The sequence below is a fragment of the Pyxicephalus adspersus genome, chromosome 5 (genome assembly GCF_032062135.1).
Source record: "Pyxicephalus adspersus chromosome 5, UCB_Pads_2.0, whole genome shotgun sequence".
NCBI lineage: Eukaryota > Metazoa > Chordata > Amphibia > Anura > Pyxicephalidae > Pyxicephalus > Pyxicephalus adspersus.
Window position 1 is genome coordinate 92,449,136 of NC_092862.1, and position 23,095 is coordinate 92,472,230.

At 36.4% G+C, this 23,095-nt stretch overlaps 1 protein-coding gene across 1 annotated transcript in view; it reads right to left on the reverse strand.

The window, feature by feature from the left end:
- The window catches only part of LRRFIP2 (LRR binding FLII interacting protein 2), a gene marked incomplete in the record, with an annotated part of 56,257 nt that extends 44,901 nt beyond the window's left edge, over positions 1-11,356 (reverse strand). The window contains 3 exon segments of the mRNA XM_072412129.1: positions 6,117-6,266; positions 9,996-10,092; positions 11,300-11,356. Of these exon segments, the coding sequence (XP_072268230.1) occupies positions 6,117-6,206 (90 nt within the window).
- Between the last annotated feature and the right edge of the window lie 11,739 nt (positions 11,357-23,095).

Genomic DNA, 23,095 nt, shown 5'->3' on the forward strand with positions numbered 1-23,095 from the left:
AACCCAATTTTTTCCTTTAACAAAATAAAAAAAAAAACACACAAACAAAACAGTGGCTCCTACAACCTAAAAAAATAATTGCCTGGAGATCTGTGTTAAAAGGAAAACAATTCTTTCATCTCTCCTATAAAAGTAGATGTGCATAATTATTCATAACACTCGGGAACAATTTTGAACAAATTTTTTGTTGACTTCAATTTTTAAGCTTATTTACACTAAAATAGGTATGCTGATTCTGAAAGTGCAGTTAGTTTTCTTCTATCACGTCAGGTTTTTTCTTTACTGCTTATAATAATGCGGTTACTGTAGCGTGGATTTGTATAGGGTATTCATTTACACGCAAGAGTGTAGTCAGGGGTTGTGCGCTGCTCTACGTAGTGAATAAGCAAAATGTATTTTTCTACTTACACACATTATTTCCTTCCTTTCAGATCATGTCTGGCTCTGCTGTTTACAGTTGTAAGTGCTAAACAACCCTGATTCATTTTGTTATATCTGTGGGAGTTTCACCATTCCTAGTCAAGGGTGAACATCAGCACATTTGTAGAGCAAGCCTATTTGGTATATTTCAAAGTTAAATTCGGTGATCAAGATAAGTCTTGGGCCCCTTATAAGATGTGCAAACAGTGTGCCGAGGGTTTACGGATGTGGACAAAGGGAACACGTGATAAGATGCCATTTGGTATACCTATGGTTTGGCAAGAGGCAGGAGATCATTTCAGTGACTGTTACTTTTGTATAGTGAAAACTTTAGGATATAACAAGAAAAATAAATGTAACAGAGTATCCTAGTCTACCATCTGGCATTTCCTAGCCTGTCATTTAAAAAAATAAAGGCCAGTGTGTTTGATGGTCCACAGATTCAGCAGTTCATCAAAGATGAATATTTCATCAGGACAATGTCAGAAGTCGAAAAGAATGCTTGGTTATCATTCAAAGCAATTGTCAAGGACTTTCTTGGAAACACACGAGCAAATACCTACACAGAAATTGTCCAGAAACTCTTGGAGAGCTATAAAATGCTTGGTTGCAGTATGAAGATCAAGGTGCATTTTCTGCATAGCAATCTTTCTAACTTCCTGGAAAACCTTGGTGCAGTCAGTGATGAGCAAGGTGAACGATTCCACCAAGATTTAAAAGTAATGGAAGGACAGTATCAGGGTAGATGGGATGTATAAATGATGGCTGACTATTGTTGGAGCATCCGGCGGGATTGTCCTAACACTGAACACAGAAAAAGCTATAAGCGTAAACTTTTACCTTAACGGCTTACTCAATTTATTTTCAAATGTTTTACTGCAAAAAAATGTCAGAGTAACAATAAATCTTTTTGTATGAACAAAAGAAATTTAACTAAACAGTACATTCAACTTATTTTTTCATTGTATGTAAAATTTGTATGTTGTTTGACAAAAATGGAGAGTACGCTGTATCGTAAAAACGATGTGATAGCAAAAAACTTGTGATTCACCACCCAAAAATTAGTAAAAAAAACAAGTGTAATATCTAACTCAACAAAAAATGTGTTCCCCGGTTTAATTCATATTCAGATTACTGCATTAGCCCAATGATAAATGTTCCTATTTAAGGTATGGTTAGGTCCAATCCTGACAAAACAAAAAACACTTGGCTGAAATCAACCTAAAATGATAAACTGTCACAAGTTTCCCTGACCACAGTCACCTAGCTCCTAGTCATAATCAAAAAGATAGTATGCAGGATGAGACAAAGATAACCTCATGTTTACAGTAGTGGTGTTCCAAAACAACAAATTATATTCAAACATTCTCAAACCAATGTCTCAAAGTTTCCTGGAGAAATAAAGCATCATACATCTAAACACCAAAACTAAATTTGTCATTTTTAGGGTTTTTACAACAAGTATTTTGTTCAAAATAATAATAGGTATACAACTATTCCATTCACTGTGGAGGTGTACATTAAAAATTCTATTCAGTAAAAAAAAAGGTTTAAGAGTCTCTAAATTGTGATAAAAACATTCTTTGTTTTTGTTATTATTTTATCATTAATTATTTATTTTATTTAATAATCATTTTTTTTACTACACAAATTCTTGCCAAGACATGTATCTCAATGCATATTATTCTGTAATACATCCATCCAAGTCATTGCTGTCTGCATGCTTTGGGAGATTTCCCTTCATTTTCTGTACAGAAAAACAAAATCTCTACAATATGAATAGAATTCCTCTTTTAGCCAGTTGAAATAGGTGATCTTAGGAACGTCTCGTAGCACCAAATGGTCAGCTTTGGCCCTGAATTTATTGGGCACAAGTTACTGGTCATTTGAAATCTACATCACTTGAACTTACCTGTCTTACAGTGGAATGATTTTTTGTCAAATAATGACATAATAAATAATTAAATAAGGTCCAAAACAAGCCAGATTAAATTTTTATTGATTTTAAATAATGGTACTTTAAAATATAGGGGAATATTTCTTTTATTCACATTTATTTAATCAAAAAAATCTGATATAACTTTTTTATTTTATGATTATGATTGAAATAGATTTTTGATTAATACCATGTCAACTTTGTTTCATCTGTATAGTACCTTCACCTGAAGGCAATATCTGAATAAAGACCAAATGTTCAAAAAAAGTCAATAGAGAATGTGCTTTTATTTTCACAAGAGTATTTACTGCATGTAAAGCAGTGTATATGGAGGTCAACTTTAAAGGGAAAGTTCTGAACTTTGATACATACACTAATATTTTCCTCATAAAATATAGTTACACCTTAAAATATTACTATGGCTATGATATGTGTTATCAATTATTAACAAGACTTCCAGTGCCAGCCTGAACCATATAAGGTTGCCGCAAGATCTTCCCCCTAAATGCTGAACAAAAATGCAAAACAAATTCAGACCCCTTGGCAACGTTTGTTCTAAAATGAGTAACAAAAGTATGTTCATATATATTTCAAATTAACCATTTCTGTAATCTGCATTATACAGCAGATATCACACAATATATTATTAATACATTTCAAAATTATAAACATATATTATCATGTTTTTTGTTACTAATGGAGTGTGACAAAAGGCCTCAGATTACCCACTGAGCTGCTTGGAATTGGATTTATCCAACTGTCGGATCATGGTGGCTCAGTGGATAAAAACACTAGCGGATTTTATTTCTAGCAAAGCTATGTTAAGCTACTACTCAATGATATGTGTAATATTTATATATATATATATATATATATATATATATATATATATATATATATATTTACACACACACACACATAACTGTGTAGTATGTATGTTCCCTGGGATCCACTGCTCCCATTGTGCATTATCATTGGCTATATTTTACTCATCTTCACCAAACTTGACAAATTTCTTTATGTCTACTGCTTGTTCTCTGTACCTGGTGTAGTTGTACAGTTATGTTTATAATGTAACTTGTTGGCCTTGATTTGTAAACACCCAACTTTACAGTATTGCCTCTGGACGATATTCCCACATAGGATAGATATTTTATTACTATTTCCCACCAGCTCCACATAAAAGCAAACTATCATTGAGAGCCAGGAGCTTGTCAAGTTCTGCTCCCAGAAAATTGGGAATAGAAAAGATACAAAAAAATAAATTTTGCCTAAGCGGTGTCCCACTCCTTTCCCTGACTGAGACTCTGACAGAAAGATGGCAGACTTACTAAGAACCTCTTTGCACTTTTCTTGAAAATCTGCATAACAGCTAACAGTCTAAAATTTGTACATATTGTTTATATTGAAGTCCTGTTAGACATCTGTGAGGTTCACCTGTTAGACATTCATTAGTTCTCTGTGGTGTTCAAACAGATACCAACAGCTGATTACCAGGCAAATATTTCTATCTATAGAACAACTTCCTAGTTCACAATATAGTGATGACACAGGCTCAACGGTCTACTGATAGCAAAGCCATCTGCTATTCTGTAGTAGGTTTATGTGCCAGTTGTATTAAAATAAGTATTCATCATACACAACCCAAATCCATTTAGTTCTTTACACAACAAAAATAGAACGGCAATTTTTTTCATTGTCGAGCTACAAATCAAAAATTTAAAATAAACACAAATAAAGAGTATTATTGTTTCTTAGTTTATTTTGTTCAGCAAATGAACATTTTTATCATCAAAATACACAAGCATCACTAACTGCTGCATGTCGTAGATTTCTTGTGGTACTGAATGGTTTACTACACAAGAAGTAACATTAAACACAGCTAAAAGTAAACTTGTCAGGAAAATTAAATGCAATACCACACCCCCAATTCCCCACCATTTTTTGCCATCCTATACTTATCTTTACCGCTCCAACATCTATGGCTAACGCGCTAACTCTTCAAAGAAGCCACAAATTGTCAAAGATACCTAGCATAGTCATCAAGTACAAACTTTATGACATGTCCTCACAATTCTGTCATTTGTAAGAAAAGTTACAAAGACAGTTTGCCAGTAATGGGGGTGGGTGTAATTTGTGGATCTATAATGTAAAATAAAATAAAAAAAAAAAAACAGAATGCCCCATTTACCTAGTATTTATTCCCCACATATATTGTAGCTGGGCAACAATGAACAAGAAAAATATACTGCTTCCAACACAACAGAATTCCACCCAGTAAAAACAGAAAAGATACTACACATTTTTTATAGGTTGGTAGCAAAGCTTATATTTTTAATGCATTCCAAATACAGGTGAAGTTTAAAAAAAAAAAAAAAAAAAAAAAAAAAAAGGGGGGGGGGGGGGGGTTGGAGGTGGTTAAAAGGGGTTCATTACATACTACAACACCAGAATAAAACACAGTATGCAAAAACAATAAATTCTATCTATGCAGCCAGAACATGCAGGAGAAAAGTTCTGATCTACAGTCTGAGTTTTTAATAAACTGCACAGAAGGGCAAAAGGGAGCAACAGCTGTATAATGTGAATATGCACTAATCTTTTAGGTCATTTTAACCACTCTTTATTGTGAAAACAGTATTATGCATTTCCTTTATTCAGACCCTAAAGGATACCTGTATTTACATAAAGTGTTATTAGGTGTGCCCCTTTCCCTTAATCTAATAAAGCCCACCCTTACCCAGAATTACATACTTGCAAAGATTTAAACTACTGGCAAGGATTTTCTTGTTTACGTTCCTCATATTCCTGTGCAACAGTAGACTTCTATGGGGCTGTGCCCCAGTGCCAGTGAAGAGTCCCACAGACGTCTCTGTATTACCAGACTCATCTATGGAGGCACAGAAATGTACACAAATACTTGTTGCCTGAATCTCTGACAAGTAAACATCTATGAAGGGGAAGGGAGGGTTATTGTACCCTTTAAAATGAAAAGGACAAAACACAGTGGCTTTATGCATGCATGATTTTCAGTCAATTGTAGTGCATTAAGGCTCATTCAAATTATTAAGCTGTACTAATTCAACACACTGCAACAAACTTGGCTGGTGTAATAGGCTCCAAAATAGGGTTTCTGACAGCTTAGAAATTCCTGTTGTGCATCTACATTAGAAGGTTGGTAGGCGGACAATGTTTTGATGCAATAGAAAGTAGTAAAACAGAACTTAAAAACTAAATTAAGTTGAAATACTTTGGGCATAGGTACACTTTAATTCCAGACCTTGCAGTGTGTTGCAGTGCAGGGTATCAAAGTAGCTGTTCTTTAGGCACTAACAGTGTAACATGTGAGTAGTAGTAATACTCACAGTAGTAGTAAAGTAATTTATATACTTCCGCATACCCTATAGCTCCAGGAATGGCACTATCCCTCACTGTACAAAAGGAATAATAGCAGTAAAGAGAAGCCTAGCATAAGTGACTTTGGAGACTGTCACTGACATTACCTTGATGCTTTTCTTTGAATGAGTTTTGCACAAATGTGTATGCTAAAAATGTGTATCTGTATTTTGACACTCAGATTTCTAAACACTTCTTGTTCAGACAGGAAGTAAAAGAGATATTTCCCTATATTGAAGGACTGAAAAAAAAATGACAGGTTTCCCGCAATTTATCCATTACTAAATGAAATGCCTTGGCTAGAGATAGGCTTTAAGAAAAAAAAATAAGATAAGTAGATTATTTCACCAATACAGGAACTGACCTCTCTTGCAATATGACTCAGGGCTTCATCTTCAGCAGAAAATCTGTCTTTAATTTGGGTACGTTTCCTTCCAGATCCAGGAGTCCCCATTTTTTTCTTCAATCCTATCCAAATTTACCAGTTACTCTTGCCAAATGTACAGCTGCCAGTCTGCAATAACCAGAAAAAAATACACAAAAGAATACAATGGTTATTATTTTACACATATTATGTGCATCATAAAGCTTTCCATATGTCCAATAAATGTTACAGTAAAGCATTTCTAGGCAAAATTACAATCTGTTATTAACTAGAACCTCCTTTAAAGTGCACCTTTCATAAAAAATATTTAGGTTGGCACTGTTGTCCTCTTCATTTGAGAGTTTCCTGGCTTTTACTTAGATGCTTTGGATTTAATGTTTTCTGAGTCACTTAACACTCATTTACAGTATTCATGTTCTAGTTCTGAAGACAGACATAGCAAGGAACAAGTGTTTTTAAAGGGGAAGTCAGCAACCTTTAAATCTCTTTTTACACTTTAAGTACACCTGTCAAGAGAAAAACATGCAGGATGACACTACTTGCCTCTTGAAAATGACAGTTGTCTGGGTGTGTTTGTCTTTCATGCTTCTGAGTAACAAATTTGGAACATACATACAAGCTAATGAAAGTCAAAGAACAGTGAAATATCCTCCTTTGTATTTGCACCAGTTTAAACTCAGAAGTATTAGCATGACAGCCAGGAAACATGGAGAGATCCCCTTTCCCAGAAAACAAATTTCTCTCTAAACATGTATATTTAAATCAGAACAAAGCAACAATATGAACATCACTTTGGATAAACTTAACATGAAGTTTGTGATGGTATGATAAGGAGAAATGTTGATTTATTGTACATACATGGATGAAACACATATGTGGGGATGTCTCAGCTCTGTCATACAGCACAGTATAGTGGAGTCTAGCCCTATCTGCTGTTTTCCCTGCTTTAGTTAAAAGCTTACAGGTCACACTGATAAGTTCATCTCTCTGTCACTTTTCTGTTTTTCCTCCTAATTGCAGATGCCTTGTTTGCATTGCAAAACAACTTAGGCATTTAGGCCTTTATATCTCTCTCTCTCTCTCTACATATATATATATATATATATATATATATATATAAAGCTGGAAGTCTGTTAAAGTTATGGCAAGACTGGGGTCAAAGTGCATTCATCCACACTAGAATGAGATTGTCCCAATTTACCCTGCTTGGAAGGGGTATGCTAGGAAAGGGCAAGACTACATTAAAACACACAAAGATCTTACCATCTGGAACAATGTGTTGTGGACTGATAAACTGATTACTTATTGGATGATTTATTTGGCCTCAATAACAATAGACTTGTTTGACCAAAATTACAAAGTTTAAGAAAAGAAAAAGAGCACTAAAACAACTGCGTGGTAGTGGAAATGTATGCTTAAAGGTCACTTTGCTGCTTCATCTGGGCAGCTGGAAGTTATTGCGCCTACTACGAAATCTGTATCATATTGAAGTGTGCTGGATGACAATTTGAGGCCTGATAACAGAGGCTTCTGTTGCACACATTTGCAAACACATGTTGAAGCCACACTTTATTAAGGCACCTCTGTAAAGTGTGCACCTCTGGGGCATATATAAACCAAAAATAAGCTCACCTTAAAGGCAGCTATTTCCCCTTAAAGGAACAGCAAAACACCAGGAGCCCAGACATGTGTACAAGGCAGCTAAAAACGTCACAGTTAGTGGGATAGTGGGTTAGGAGCAAATATAAAACATTGCTCACAGTTGGCACCTCTTTTTCTCCACTTAATACAGCTTAAAACTTTCCAAAAAAAAAAAAACAGTAACTGCTCTAAACCGTGTTAGCTGAAGCTGGGTTTTAATTTGTCTGTCTTTTAATGTTCATTTTAAACTGCATGTCCATTTAAGGCTGTCCTGTCCACATGGATACATTGCTTCTGCACATTTTCAATTCAGCATTATCACAGTGGACAAAAACACTGATTTACTGACAGCAACATGCAATAAAACTGTTGTGGAAATTAATTGGTTCTATTAACAGCAACACCAGTATTCACAACAGGAATGGGCTTACAGACCCTTAACCGAGTACACTTTAGTACTTCTATAGTTGTTTGAGCAAGGGGTATGTATAGGCAGTGCATTCCTCACACAGGCCACACGGATGAGAAAATACCGCTTCACAAAGCATGCACCAGGAGCATACATTACACCTTTGACAGGCAGCCGATTTTTTTTTAAGTTTTTAAAAAATGGCTGGTTTTTACTGCTATGTTTGTCTCTGATGGGGGGATCGACTCCCATCGTTGGTCCTGGTCCTGCTGAGCAGACAATGGTTTGCAGAAACTGTGAATCAGGATATAAAGAAAAAAAAGAAAAATATCCAAACCATTCCATGCCCCATCCAAGATTAAAACAATTAAAAAAAAGCTTTGGATTAGCATAGATTTACAAAAAGTGCAAATAACCGTAACCTTTAATGAATGTCTGTTAAAATAAACTTCATGGCATTCTTATTCTGAGATTACCAATCTTTTCATAAATAATATGAATATAATTCCAGAACTTTTCTAGTCTTTCCAGGCACTAACTGGATCTGAATCATCTTTAATTTACTGTGAATTTGTGGGACTTGGCAAACATATAATAAAGGTAGACAACTTATTTTTTTAGTCTACAGTTTCAAAATTAGTGTCATTTTTAAATTTCTCTCAAAATGAACAAAAAAAAAAAATTAACCTGTTTAATTTACTGCCATCATTGCAAAAATAACATAAGTTTCCACATGGTTAGATTTAACATAGCAATAGCTAAAACTACCATCTTGTGGGAGGAAGCATGCACTTAGACACATGGAGAGTATCTCAAAATACTTCAGCAAACCTAGGTGACAACCCTAGGATTCCTCTGGAGGTTGTCAGGGGTTCCTTAAGAAATGAGCAGTTTGTGCCTCTCTGGTCAGTTTAGCTGATACTAATGGTCTTTTTGGCTATCTGTAATTGCAAAATTATTCCTACTAGCCAGCAACGTTAGAAATATTTTTTTCTACTGTTTTTTTGACCATTATGCCAATGTACTGTGAGCTGTGGATATGGTAAATTTAGCAGGGGTCCCCTGAGGACCTGAAAGTTATTCCAAGTGTTCCCCCATGTAGAAAAAGGTTGAGAAAGGCTGAACAATATATTCAAAAACATTGAGAACATCTTTTGAAATACCATCAGTAAATCAGAGATTATAGGTTTTAGTAATTATAATCTAATAATTAGTGGACAATGCAAAAAAAAGCAAGGTCAGCTATTCTGGTACTTCCTCCTTCAAAAGATCTCACTGAAGATCTGGTCTAAGGTAATTGTTTCTTGTTTGCTTTTAATGTAAAGCAATACATTCTTTTCAGTGAAAATGTCAACTTTTTTACGCCATAGCCCAGTTAAAGAGGATTTATACTGAAAACTCAAAAAACAAAAACACAACTTCAAATCCACAGGGAAGTCTGAGGTGTGTCCGGCATTTGGTCCCATGTCGTTTCGACATCCGTCCCAGAGACGGCGCTCTGGCGCCGCCATCTTCTCCTCTTCTTCTTGGTTCTTTATCCTGGTTCCTCATCCGGCATCATCTTTGTCTTCTCTTCCAGGTTCTTCATCCTACGTCACCCGACCCAGGTGCATAAGTAATTGGGTGACGTACGATGAAAAAAAAATTGCTGATCTCACTGAGCATAAGCGAGATCTGCAAATTTTTCTCTTTGTGCAAAAAAGGTATACCCGAGATGCTCCCAATTATTTTCAACTGCCTAGGTGGCCAAGAATTAGGGGGCTGTGCTGCCCTTCTTTTTTTTTTTAATAACAAAAAAAAATATTTACCTTACATAAAAGGGTTCTTGACGTGGGTAGATCGGGGAGCCCAGCTTTTCAAAATGAACTCTATCGCGCACAGGGAGCACAGAATCAGGGAGCCATGCTGAAAACAAACAACAAAAATTGTTGCCTTACATAAAAGGGTTGTCTACCCTTTTATGTAAAGTGAAATTTCTGAGTTTAGGTACACTTGAATTCCTAGGGGTAAATAATTGAGATTGAGATTAATAATAATAATAATAATAATTGAGATTTCTTTAATAATTTTTGGGTTGTCTATCCTTTTATGTAAAGTAAAAATTTGGAGTTTAGGTCCCCTTTAAGAAATTTTCTTCCAAGTGACCACCACTCTAATGTACTCTGATCTGTGCATATAATAATTATAGAATTATAGAAGATGCCCCAAAGACCTGAAATGTATTTGAAGGTTTAAAAAGGTTGAGAAAGTGTGACATAGGAAGACCAGCCTAGAGTAACAGAAGACTGAACTTTACATTGGCACTTAGGTTTACTCTGTGATAAAGGTTTATTGGCATCTACACTGAAGGATGGACTACTATACGGACATTGCACATTGAGATGAAGGTGTATTGTGATACACTATGGGGCAGTACACATATGGGAATATACACACACTGTACTATACATTGCACACTGGGATGAAGGTGTATTGTAATACACTATGGGGCAGTACACATATGGGAATATACACACACTGTACTATACATTGCATACTGGGATGAAGGTGTATTGTAGTACACATATGGGAATATACACACACTGTTGGGAATATACACACACTGTACTATACATTGCATACTGGGATGAAGGTGTATTGTAGTACACATATGGGAATATACACACACTGTACTATACATTACATACTGGGATGAAGGTGTATTAGGATACACTATGGGGCAGTACATATACACACACTGTACTATACTATGGGACAGACTAATATACAGACATTGCACACTGGGATGAAGGTGTATTGTGATACACTATGGGCAGACTACACACACTGTGCATTGTGGCTGTGTGATAGAAGTTTGTGTTGCTATGGCCCAGACCAGTGCCTATGTACTATGGCAGGCTAGCAGTAAAGTTTCCCGTGCTGTCTGTCTTGCTCTGTGTGACAGGGCTATGGCGGAGACGTGAAGCAGTCAGCCCAGTAATGTGTTCACTGCCTGTCAGACACTCCATTGTGCCTCCCTGTCTGTAGAAACAAAAGCTGTTACATACAGGGCACTCTTACATTATTCCGCACGTCAATAACTCGTGTCTAATAAGTAATATTACAGACCTACCCCACGTAAGGTTCGGTATAACCCCGGTGTCTCTTCTCCCTCTCGAGGTTTCTCTCTCAACGTCCGGCCGGTGACGTGACCCACGCATGCGCATCACACCGGCCAAGCCTGCAGCGCCGTGACGTCAGAGAGGTACAGGAGGATTTGGCAGGGTGAGTCTTGTCATGTATTGACCAATAGCGAGCGAGGAGTCGGCTGCAGAGCAATAGAGAGGCGAGGAGCGCTCTCCAGTGAAACAGTTTCCCACACTACAGATGGGGTCAGCTGTATGGCTGCTGAGGACTTAATATTACTTAAAGTGACTCTGTCAGAGCAAAAATATAGAAGCTGACTTCTTCTTTTGAATAGTAACCCCCATACTGCCCTCATAACAGATTAACTTTTGTAACAGAAACCACTGACAGCTGAGCATATACTAGATTCTTAATATTCCTGCTGACTTCATTCTGAGGTGCTTGTCATGTTCCAGAATATAAAATCACTGATATTAAGTAATAGTATGATAGTACAAAATGGGTGGAGGACATGGTTAACTTAAAGTGGAACTAAACTATAAAAATGTGAGCTGGCAGGTTTTTATAGCAGAAAGGACAGGAAATCTGGCCCAAGATCCAGAATCAGGAACAGGATAGAGTGAAATTTATGGTAAAAAATGCAATCAGGCAGGTAGTTTTTTTTTTTTATTTTGTTTGGTAAATATAATTTGTTTTATTCCTGTCCTGCAATAAAGGACCTGCCTGGTCATATTTTTTCAAATGTTACCTTTGTCCCACTATAAAATATTCCTAAAGTTACAATACTGCAAAAGTCGAGAACTTTATGTTACCAACAAGTATCCATATTACAGTATTTATCGACTTTCATAATTACCTAAAGCAAAACTTTTTTCTTTTTTTGATTTGGTGGAGTGAGGAGAATATTTTTCCAAGTTTTTATTGCTATCTGCAAGATTCATGCTCTCAAATTGTCCTGATCAACGTGTCATGGAGCCTCATGTTGATGTGCATTGTTTTCTTGCTTTCATTTGGAAATCATATCAAACATCATTCAGCAAGTACCTATTGCCCTAAAAGGAGTAATACATATAGCAGCGCAGAGGCTGGGTTTGACTTGACTGTCAATGCACTGCGTTTGTCCAATTCAAGTGCATTTGAACTGTCTGCAAAGCAGGTCGAACTGAGCCTTTCAATGTCAAATTCTGTGTTCACCAATCAAACAAGTAAGTTAAAAACAACAAATGTAGCATTTGAAAAGAATGATCATCAACATGGGCATTGAATCCAAACATTTGTGTTACCAGCAAAACAGGAGACAAAATCATCTAGTGGGGATTCCCATTACAGAAGGGATTTCCCTCTCACTAAAAAAATATCCTTACACTCATCCTTCTTTAGGACAGGAGGTGATAGGCAATTTCAGCTTTTTTAACTTTCCAACATTATAATATATATATATATATATATATATATATATATATATATAATCCCATTTGTAGCAAAATGTAAGTTTTAAATGTCAGTATTAATATCTACAGTGGCAGAGAAGTATGCAAGAGAGTGGCTGGGCCAGCATTGCTGATTAGTGCAACATACTGCTAACATGTCAGACCAAAATACAGCACCACTTTCACACATAGTAGAGCACTATTACGAATATGCAATGTGTACCACAGATTTGTGACCAATGACTAGTGATTTATTCACATACTGGAAGTTTTTTTTTTTTTCCTCACTAAGGAAATCATTGGTATTTTCTATGAAATTGCTAACTTGCAAATTACTCATAGCTCAGTCACTTAGTATTCGAGTTTGTGCAGCATTTGATGTCAGCATCAAGCTTTTTACCTCTATGACTTAGCTACAAATCACTTAAAGAGATCGATATGTAGACATGAACCTCAACTAATGCAGCACAAGTTTGAAACATAGCTGCAAAAAAAAATCCTTTCTTAGCAGCAAATTGCCCACAACTATAATTATCACATTACTAGCAAATCAGTGTTAATAGCTGGAATTAGCAATTCGTAGATGCCAGAAATAGATTCTACACAATGACTGGTCTACCAAACCCTTGGTAATGAGTGTGTACAACAAAGTTACAAGTTTTTGCTCTATTCTAAATTCGACTTAAATTATGCTTGAAAGTGTATGTAAAATCAAATGCATTATTATGTATATAATGGAGCTGTGCATTTACCATGTACTTCAGGGCTGTTTATGCTATATTGGTTTATGGATGTCATAACTATTTTATACACTCAGCATGGTGGCTCAGGGGTTGGTACTCTGGCCCTGGCAGCAGTCTCAGGTTTAAATCTTGGCCAAGACACTAACTGCATGGAGTTTGCAGGTTCTCTCCATGTTTGTGTTGGTTTCCTCCCACATCTCAAAAATATGCAGTTAGGTTAACTGGCTTCCCCCCAAAATTGACCTTGTTAATGACATATTACTATAGTAGGGACATTAGATTGTGAGCCCCTTTGAGGAATAGCTAGTGATATGACAATGGACTTTGTAAAGCTCTGCGTAATTTGTCAGTGCTATATAAATACTGGTTAATAAAAATAATCCAACACTATAGTAGCCCAGTCACAACTTCCCAAAATATTTAGCAAACTTTAAAGTATCCTGCTTTTGGACTATCAATAGAAAAGCCATAAATTCAATTGGGTAGACAAGACACCAGATGACCAGTCTACCTGCTACATGAAAGTCTATGGGGATTTATTACAGAGGCACTACAAGGAGCAGGAGCTGGGGGATTACAGAAATGGGAATCTTTGGAGTGTCTGGGTCAGATACTTTAGATTAGGGCATGGATGGGGTTAGGGAACAACATAACTACAAAGTTTGAAAGTACAGGTAACCTAAGAAGAACTTATTGAAAATGGTTAGGAACTAGTAAGCAACTAGCAACTGTTGAGACAGTGAAGATATTGTTTACGAGTATTTTATGTACATTACATTTTAAAGATACAGAGTCTAAATAGGAAACATACATTGAGGTCAGAACTATGAAACATACAACATAGCACATGGAGTACAGTAGTCAGGAACATGATCCCGCATTGGTAGTCATTGAGAGGAAGATTGCCCTAGCATTTGAATACAATCCTTCAGCATTTATCTCATTCCCCATTATTGGTATCAGTAGGGCTCACTGTAGCAATTTACCTAAATGGAGCCTGCATCCTGTGCTGCATCTAATATAGAGTAAAATATGCACCTCCCATACTCCTGAACAAACAGACTTGTTTCTGTGAAATGCATTGAGAAAGAATGTGAATTAACTTGTCTGCATGGAGGACCTCACTGAGATATAATATACCTTGTGACAATTTTTTGATCTTGGATATTGATTGTAAAATGAATGTGGGCCTCCATAGACAATTACATTATTTAGGAGGTGCACAAATCCTAATGTATAAATCGTTATGAATATTTTTATGTATTGCTTTTAATGTTGTGATAAATAAAGTATTAAATGTATTGTTTTAAATGTATGATGTTTATTGCCAGTAAAAAGTCCTTGTTATGAACTAACGCTCACGTATGCATATATTGGGATGTAGCACTGATAAGGTTATATACTATTAAGAGATATATCTTTTGGAAAATGTTAGAAGATCACTTATTTTGTAAATCAAATGGGACCATAGCCATCAAAATGTTAACCTTCTTTATCACTCTAACTGCATCTTAAGTTAATAATGAACCTTACGCCTTTTTGGGTTTAATGACCACTGCCTTTATGATTGGTTGTAGTCAAATATTTCTCAGCCATAACTATATACTATAACAAAAATCACCTTATCATTACACTTTTCAATTACCAGCTCAAGTATCCCTTCCCTGCTTTTTGGACAAATTTTAAGGTAGGTGCTTATTATTGATCAAAGCTTTAGGAAAGGGTTCATTTAGAAAATACCTGCTTTCTTTATTTGCTGTCATGGTCCCAAGTTGGAAGCCAGGCAATTTGCCAAGCTCCCTTACTATTCTTCATTTGATTCTTCCTAGAATGTTTTTATTACTGTACTTTGTTCTATGCAAAATGCTATCTTCAGAGAATTGCCTTTTGTAAATGTTGGAATTCTTTAGAATTCTTTTGTACTTCACGACTAAGCCACAAACCAAAATTGTGATGTTTTATGAGCAGAAGCTACTTTGTTCATAATATTTCTAAGTGTTAGAATAGGGGCTCACTAAACTCTTCTTACCTTGATGTGGGTGAGGAGCTTGGGTAAGGAAGTATACATGAATACCCTCACTACATCAAACTGTGACTTTATCCCATTATTCTGATAAAACACACTGGGTATATATAATTATGAAAGTTGCAAAATGTGAAAGAGAAGTTTATTGGCTGACTGACAAGGGATCCAGCGTCTGTCTGTGCACTTTAGAACAACACACTGACTATTCCAGTGCCAACACCACCACCAGTCAGGAGGCGGCTTCTCTGCTTATTCCAGGTACTAAAAAGGATCATTTATTTTTGTGCATCTTTCTTTCCTCTTGTAACCCCCAGTGCCACCTGTAACCCTGTGTGTTTCAACTTTCCTTTGTACCTGGTGACATTCTTGTTCCTGTATATCTTGGTTGCTTATCTGTTTTTAACACTATTTCTGACTATGTCTGCTAACTGTCCAGATTGAACTTTGCCTTCTTCCTGCTGCTGCCGTATCTTGCTGTACAGCAGGCTGTGCTGGTTTCCTTAAGCGCTGCAATCTGGGAGCCATCGAAAGCAAAGTCCATCACTTTTTATGGGGTGCCTGGGTGAACACAGGTGGTTCCTGAGACTAAATTTTGGCCACACCTTCTTTAAACAGAGCACCCTTTATGTAGACAAATCTGCGTCCAACAGATTCAGACCCCTGTATGTGATAAATTGGTGTTCAGGAGTGTACAAGTTTATATGGTGATACTGTTGGTAAGAAATTGGCTAGTTAAAGCTCAGCCTTACTAACAGTCATTACAACTTGTCTTCAGCTGTTTCCTTGCAGCTTGCACTGACCAGACCTGTGAATAATGAATCATTTACTATTACTGACCTGGTTTACATTTCTAAAGCTGCGTACACACTTGCAATTTTTGTCGTTGGAAAGGATCTTTCACGATCCTTTCCAACGACAAGGGGCTGCAAGATGCATGTCCATCGTCCGTGGATCCGGCAGGTCGGTCGTCCGGACGATGGACGACACCGACTGTACACACGGAAGATTTTCGCCCGATAATTGGCCGATGCCGATTATCGGGCAATAAAAATCTGCCGTGTGTACGTAGCTTAAACCTGCTCATGGATTCTCCATTACCCTTTTTGCCTTGTCTTTGTTATCTAATCGTTGCTTTTCTTACAAAACTTTTGTCAGACCTGAGTTTGTCTTGTTATTTTGTCCTAGTCTGTGATCTGGTGCCTTTTATTCGCAATGATTACATTACCAGTTGAGTTCCTCATGTCATATTCAAATTGAGATCATGTATTTGGGAATAGCCTCTACAATTTTTTTTGGCTGCACATTTGTGGATTGCATAGCCAACACAACCATACAAACAAACAGTACTCTCTACATCACTGGATAAATATGGCACAGACTATATATAAGCAAACATATTTCTTCAACATTATGTAGAGTGAATGTAATTTTTCCATCAGCAAAGTGCTATAGCTGCTATTATAATTACAGCATTTTCTAACCATTTCTTTTTCATTCCACTCAAGGACTCATACAAAGGAAAATAGCAGAGCTCAAGTCAAAATTCATAATAGCAATGTCACTGTCTTAAACGGTTCACAATGGCTCAAAATTGATATGATTGAGAAACAGTTGGGCAAAATTAGGGTTGACAAATCACCAGGACCCGATGGATTACATCCACGTGTCCTCAAAGAGCTGAGCTCAGTTATTTCAAAGGCATTATTTCTAATTTTTAGAGACTCTTTAGTCACTGGCATGGTACCGATGGATTGGCGTAAGGTCTTTACTGTATAACATCTTTATAAATAATATAGAGTTTGGGATTAAAAGTACCATTTCTGTGTTTGCAGATGACACCAAATTATGTAATGGAATTTATTCCATACAGGATGTCTATAATCTACAAGTAGACCTGGATGTACTGTTTGATTGGGCTGCCAGGTGGCAAATGACATTTAATATAGATAAATGTAAAGTTATGCACTTGAGGGCTAACAACATGCATGCTTCATACTGTCTAGGGGGAATACATTTGGGGAAGCCAGAAATGGAAAATGATCTAGGGGTTCTGGTAGGTCAAAGACCTAATAACAGCATGCAATGTCAAGCTGCAATATCCAAAGCTAGTAACTTATTTTTTGTATTCAAAGAGGAATAGACTAATAGAATAGAATAGACAAAGCATTGGTCAGACCACATCTAGAATATGCAGTCCAGTTTTGGGCACCAGTTCACAAAAAGGACATTGTGGATATGGAGAGAGTGCAGGGAAGGGAAACTAAATTAACAAAAGGAATGGATGAGCTCAGCTATGAGGAGAGATTAGCTGAAATTAATCTATTCTCCCTTGAGAAGAGACGTTTAAGGGGGATATGATCACCCTGTATAAATATATAAATGGTCGATATAGAGAACTCTCTTCCTATTTATTCACTTTGAGATCATTACAAAGAACAAGAGGGCACTTTTTGCGTCTGGAAGAAAAGAAGTTTAAGCTCCAGATAAGGAAGGGATTCTTCACTGTAAGGTCTGTGAAAATGTGGAATAGGCTCCCTCAGGAAGTAGTTTCAGCAACTACTATAGATTACTTTAAGAAAAAACTTGATGCTTTTCTACAAGCACAGAATATAACTGGGTATTAAGGATTTAAAGTATTAGGGATTTACCAGAGACTGATGATCCAGGGAACATCCGATTGCCTCATGGAATCAGGAAGGAATTTTTTTTCCCCTGTTGAAGCAAATTGTACCAGGGGATTGTTTTGCCTTCCTCTGAACCAACTTCGTCCATAGGGTTTTATATCTGGGATATGTTTATTTCCCAAGTGGTTAAACTTGACGGACCTATGTCTTTTTTCAACCTAACCTACTATGTAACTATATGTAACTATGTAGCTAAGTGGGGGAGGAACAACAGAAAGAAGATAAGTCAGAGATAAAAGGGGCTAAGTACAACATGCTCAAACATAACATTGGAACAGACATAGAAATTACAAATTAGGTGCCAACATAACATGGGTGTTGTAGCCATGTAAACCATTTGATAGAGAATTTTGGACAAATTTGATTCATTATTGCAATAGCCTTTTCATTGGAACATTGTAGATTAGGATCATGAATGACAGAAGAATATGTAGGAATTTTGGTGTCTTTCCAAAACCTGTGAATATTAAGTTTGGCAGCCAGCAGAATGTGAACTGCTAAAGTTCTAAATTTAGCAGGGAACACTTCCATATGTAGCTGAAGCAAAGCTTATTCAGGGGAGGGAGAATTATATTTATTTATTTATAACAATCATTATAATACTTCAAGCCTTACATTTGACATAAATGATGAAGCTGAAAAAAAATATGATTGCAAATGTATAGGCACAGGATATGATTTTTATATAGATAGAAGTCATTTTATGACTCCTTGAAAACCCACAAAATTTACTGCTGTTAGAGAAATATGAAAAGTGTGAGCAGACCCTGGCTGTACCAGTAGAGGTACTTGCCTTGGTATACATCCATATTATAGAGCAGTGCTATAAGTGTATGTATAGTAAAAAGTGAATAGGCAAGCATTATAAACTAATTTTATTTTTGTTGATGTGTCCTTAATTAACAACACGAAGTAAGGAAAAGGAAATTCCTAAAGACATTTGCAACTTCAACAGGTGTCCTAATTGAAAGATTTAACTTACACATGGACATTTTACATAGACAAAACTGAACAGGACCTCAAAAAAATGTCATCCAAACTACTCACAGGTATTAGGGTATTCATGTATACATTTCCATTGTGATTACAAATTCAGTAAAAGTAGACAGACATATGTTAGTAAGCTTTTGGATAAAAGAAGAGGATAATTTAATAGACATTATTAAAGAAATGGTTAGCCTCCAACAGCTATCATTCACTCCACTTGCACAGAACGGTAATTTTAGAAGGTCACAATTATAAGTACAAGACAGCTGCATTGTGGGGGCTGAACTGCGCGGATTCCCCTGCAGTCTCTTGTATTAGTTTCTTTTACATGAAAAATATACTGGTGTCTAATGAACCAGTAGGTTTCCAATGTCCATTGAAGGTGAGTTTGGCATTGATAATGCACCCTGCTTAGGTACTTACAAAAAACATGTAAATTTTAACTAATGAATTTTTATTGGCTCCCGTTATAGCGAGGCACTGATTTTGGCTTTTTTTCTTTTCTTACTTAAAGAGGATCTAAACTCAGTCCCCCAAACCAAATACTCTTACCCTCAATCCTGCAATGCAGTCAATCTGTCCAGAGGTCTCTTCTATTGGGTCCAGAGGTCTCTTCTATTGGGTCCCGTGTCGTCCTGGCATCCGTCTTCGGGCCGGCGCCCTGGGCGCAAGTTTGGGTGACATAGATGGGAAAAAGCTTGTCGATCTCACTGCTTATGCGTGAGATCGGCAATTTTCCCTTTTGATGAAAGGGCTCCTTCTGCGCATGGCCGAGCATCTCAGGCATGCGCAGAAGGAGCAACCGAGAGCCTCCCGGGATGCGTGACGTAGGTAAAGTAAAAATTCTGTTTGGTTGTTTTTTCTTAAGTGGCTTTGTGCTTCCATTAGGTGATCAAGAATTAGGGGACGGTGCTGCACCCTTTTGGTGCACTTAAAACAACCAAACAGGGTTTTTACTTTACATAAAATGGTTGTCTACCCTTTTATGTTAAGTGAAATTTCTGAGTTTAGGTACACTTTAATTTATTTAGTCCAAAGTCTCAGAAAACAATAATACAGTGATTACAGAAATAACATAACATGAAAAAAAGGAAATATGGGAAGACATAAAAATTACTTAATCATGGATATCTGCAATGAGACTGTGGACTGTCATACAACTGAGGAGCTGGATGTATATTTTCTAAATGAGAAGGAGGTTTAGGAGCTATAAAAGTGGAAAATGAGAAAAAGAGAAAAAGAGGTAAAATAAAAGAGTGCAAGGAGCAGAGGAGGGGGGGGGGGGGGGGGGCATTGTTAAAGGTCTGAACAATCTAATTTATTCATTTTCTTGGCAGCTTTAACTTGAAATGTTCAAAGAGCACCTGAAAGAATGATAAAGAAAAACACATAGAACTAACTAAAGTATTACCACTATTACAGGGATTAGTAATGTTTTTTAAAGCTCATTCACTGCTTGTTAAGCATATGTATTTACTGGAATTTCTATGGCATGGCCACAGGTTTAATTTACTTGTAATTCTGTCTTTAAGGTCAGTCTAAAAAAAATAAAAAAAATCAAAGAGGTCAAAAAGCAGGTAAGTAGGTGGATCAGAGCATGTGGGGGTTTGCAGACAAGGTAGTAGATGGGAATAAATAGTGAGGATGTGCTGTGGAGACCTGGGCAGGAAAGCAGTGAGGGAATGGGTCCTTTCAAATTATGGACAGCTGGGAGGTATGACTGAACTGTTCAGGGGAAGGTTGGGTTAGACTAGGTCAGTGTATGTGTGTGTGTATGTGTGTGTTGAGGAGGGGTAGTTAGATAAAAGTACACTAATCCTTTAAAGCCTTATATCTTATTAAGATATTAAGATAATACATTTCCATGTGTATGGGAATTTTTATGAAAAACCTTGTCATCAAACGAATACAAAAGCTCCAAATTTTTAATACTACCATCTTGTAACTTTGCTTCTTTATTATACCTGAGACAACAGTTGGATAAAGTATGTAAATTCTGCCTGCATTTACCTGGGTCTCCACAGACAATCCACAAACATACTGATGAAAATCCTGAAAACTATCGAAAAGTATTTATACATATATATATATATATATATACACACACACACACACACACACATAATATACTTAACAATAAAGAACCCTCTTGAACATAACTTCTCCCTGAACCTTAATGCTGATGTTATTTCTAAGTGATAGACAAGGCAATGTTACATGCCACTATTGAGATTAGTTTAAGATGCTTCTGAGATCTGTAGCTGACCCCCTTTTGACCTGTTTTTGGTTGTATTAACTTGCTTCAAACTGCTTTTGCCTTCCCTTGTACACTTATAACTTTAATGAGGTGAATATGAAAGATTGCTTATGAATATTTCCTATGGACATTTTCAGCAAGCTGATAGAGTTCCTTTTCATAAATTTTCTGAGCCAACTGTTATACAGTCTAGCTGCTATCAGGTCCAGTATTATATGTGCTCTTCCATGGTATATCTTTAGTTTTTCATCACATTTGACAAAAAAAAAAAAACGCAGATTACTGTAGTTTACAGTGTACTTTAAGGCCCTTTAAGTGCTTCCATAACATGCTGGGAACTATAGATCTTTTTTGACTCAACAACGATTTAAATACTAGAAAGTAATATACTGCACTGCAAAAAATTGGTCATGTTTTCTTTTGGTTTCATTGTGGTGTATCGGTAGAACATTTAAATGAAAAGGTGTCCTAATCAATATACATAAATACAAAACATAGCTAACAATGATATAACAAAAAGCAGCACTGAAGTATACACTGCCCTCGGTCTCTTGGAAAATGTCTTCCTTTGTTATGTCAATAGGAGAAGGAGAAAGCATACTGTCATTAAATCTCCCTTACAAAGTCAGCATTAGGAGCTTTATAAATATTTTAGCTATGGTGCTAAGTCCTGGACAATTGTATCTGGATTGTCACGTCAAGTAGCTTATAAATATTTGATAATGTTACAAACCTCATTTCTGCATTTCTAAGCACCAAGGCAAAAGAGTTCTTCTCCACACACTAAAAAGAGGTTAACACTGTTTGGACATGTTTTATTGCCAATACTTACAAACATGTAAAGTTAATCCATAAACTGCTATAAGTTAATTTAATACTTCTAGAATTTCAAGCTCTTTAAGTGTGCTTTAGAAACAGTAGCCTCATTCTCTTTTTTGTTCCTGATTCTTTGTTCTTTGACTTTCCCACATCATCTAATGTGTGTGATCCATATGGAAACTGAGTCTATTTCTAAATGTTTTTATACAACTTTTACCCAGGAGTCATACATCTTTCTAACTACATCAATTTTGAACAATAGGAAGTTTTAGGGAAAGAAGAACATTTTTTAAACAGGCCACTTACTGAGTTTTGAGGTTTACATGGTTTAAAAAGTCTCTGAGATGAAGGTGAATTCTAACATGTAGATATTTATGTAACTTACATGTCACTCCAGGCCTGAAAAAAAATTAAAGAGTAGAGATTTTAAAATTGCTGCATTTAAAATAACTCTCACTGTGGTTCATATGCCACAAATACAGGTCTTAACTAGCAATGCTTTAAAGGCGACATTTTAAGTGACCACTGGGACAGTAAAACAAAAAAAAATTATAAGGTGCCTTTTTGCTGCTTCCTGGCTACTCTTGGATATGAAGATAGCTGCTGCTCCAGATGATTAATATCTCTGTCCTGGAAAGAGATTCTGCTCAGTGTGGAATACTTGCACTGACCAGAACACTGTACAGGTAGTCCCCAGGTTACATACAAGATAGGGGCTGTAGGTTTGTCCTTAAGGTAAATTTGTATACAATTAGGACAGATGTTTGTCTCAACATATTATTAGGCAGTGTGGTGTCACTTACTGTATAAAATCCTCACTGTAAGTTAATCACAAA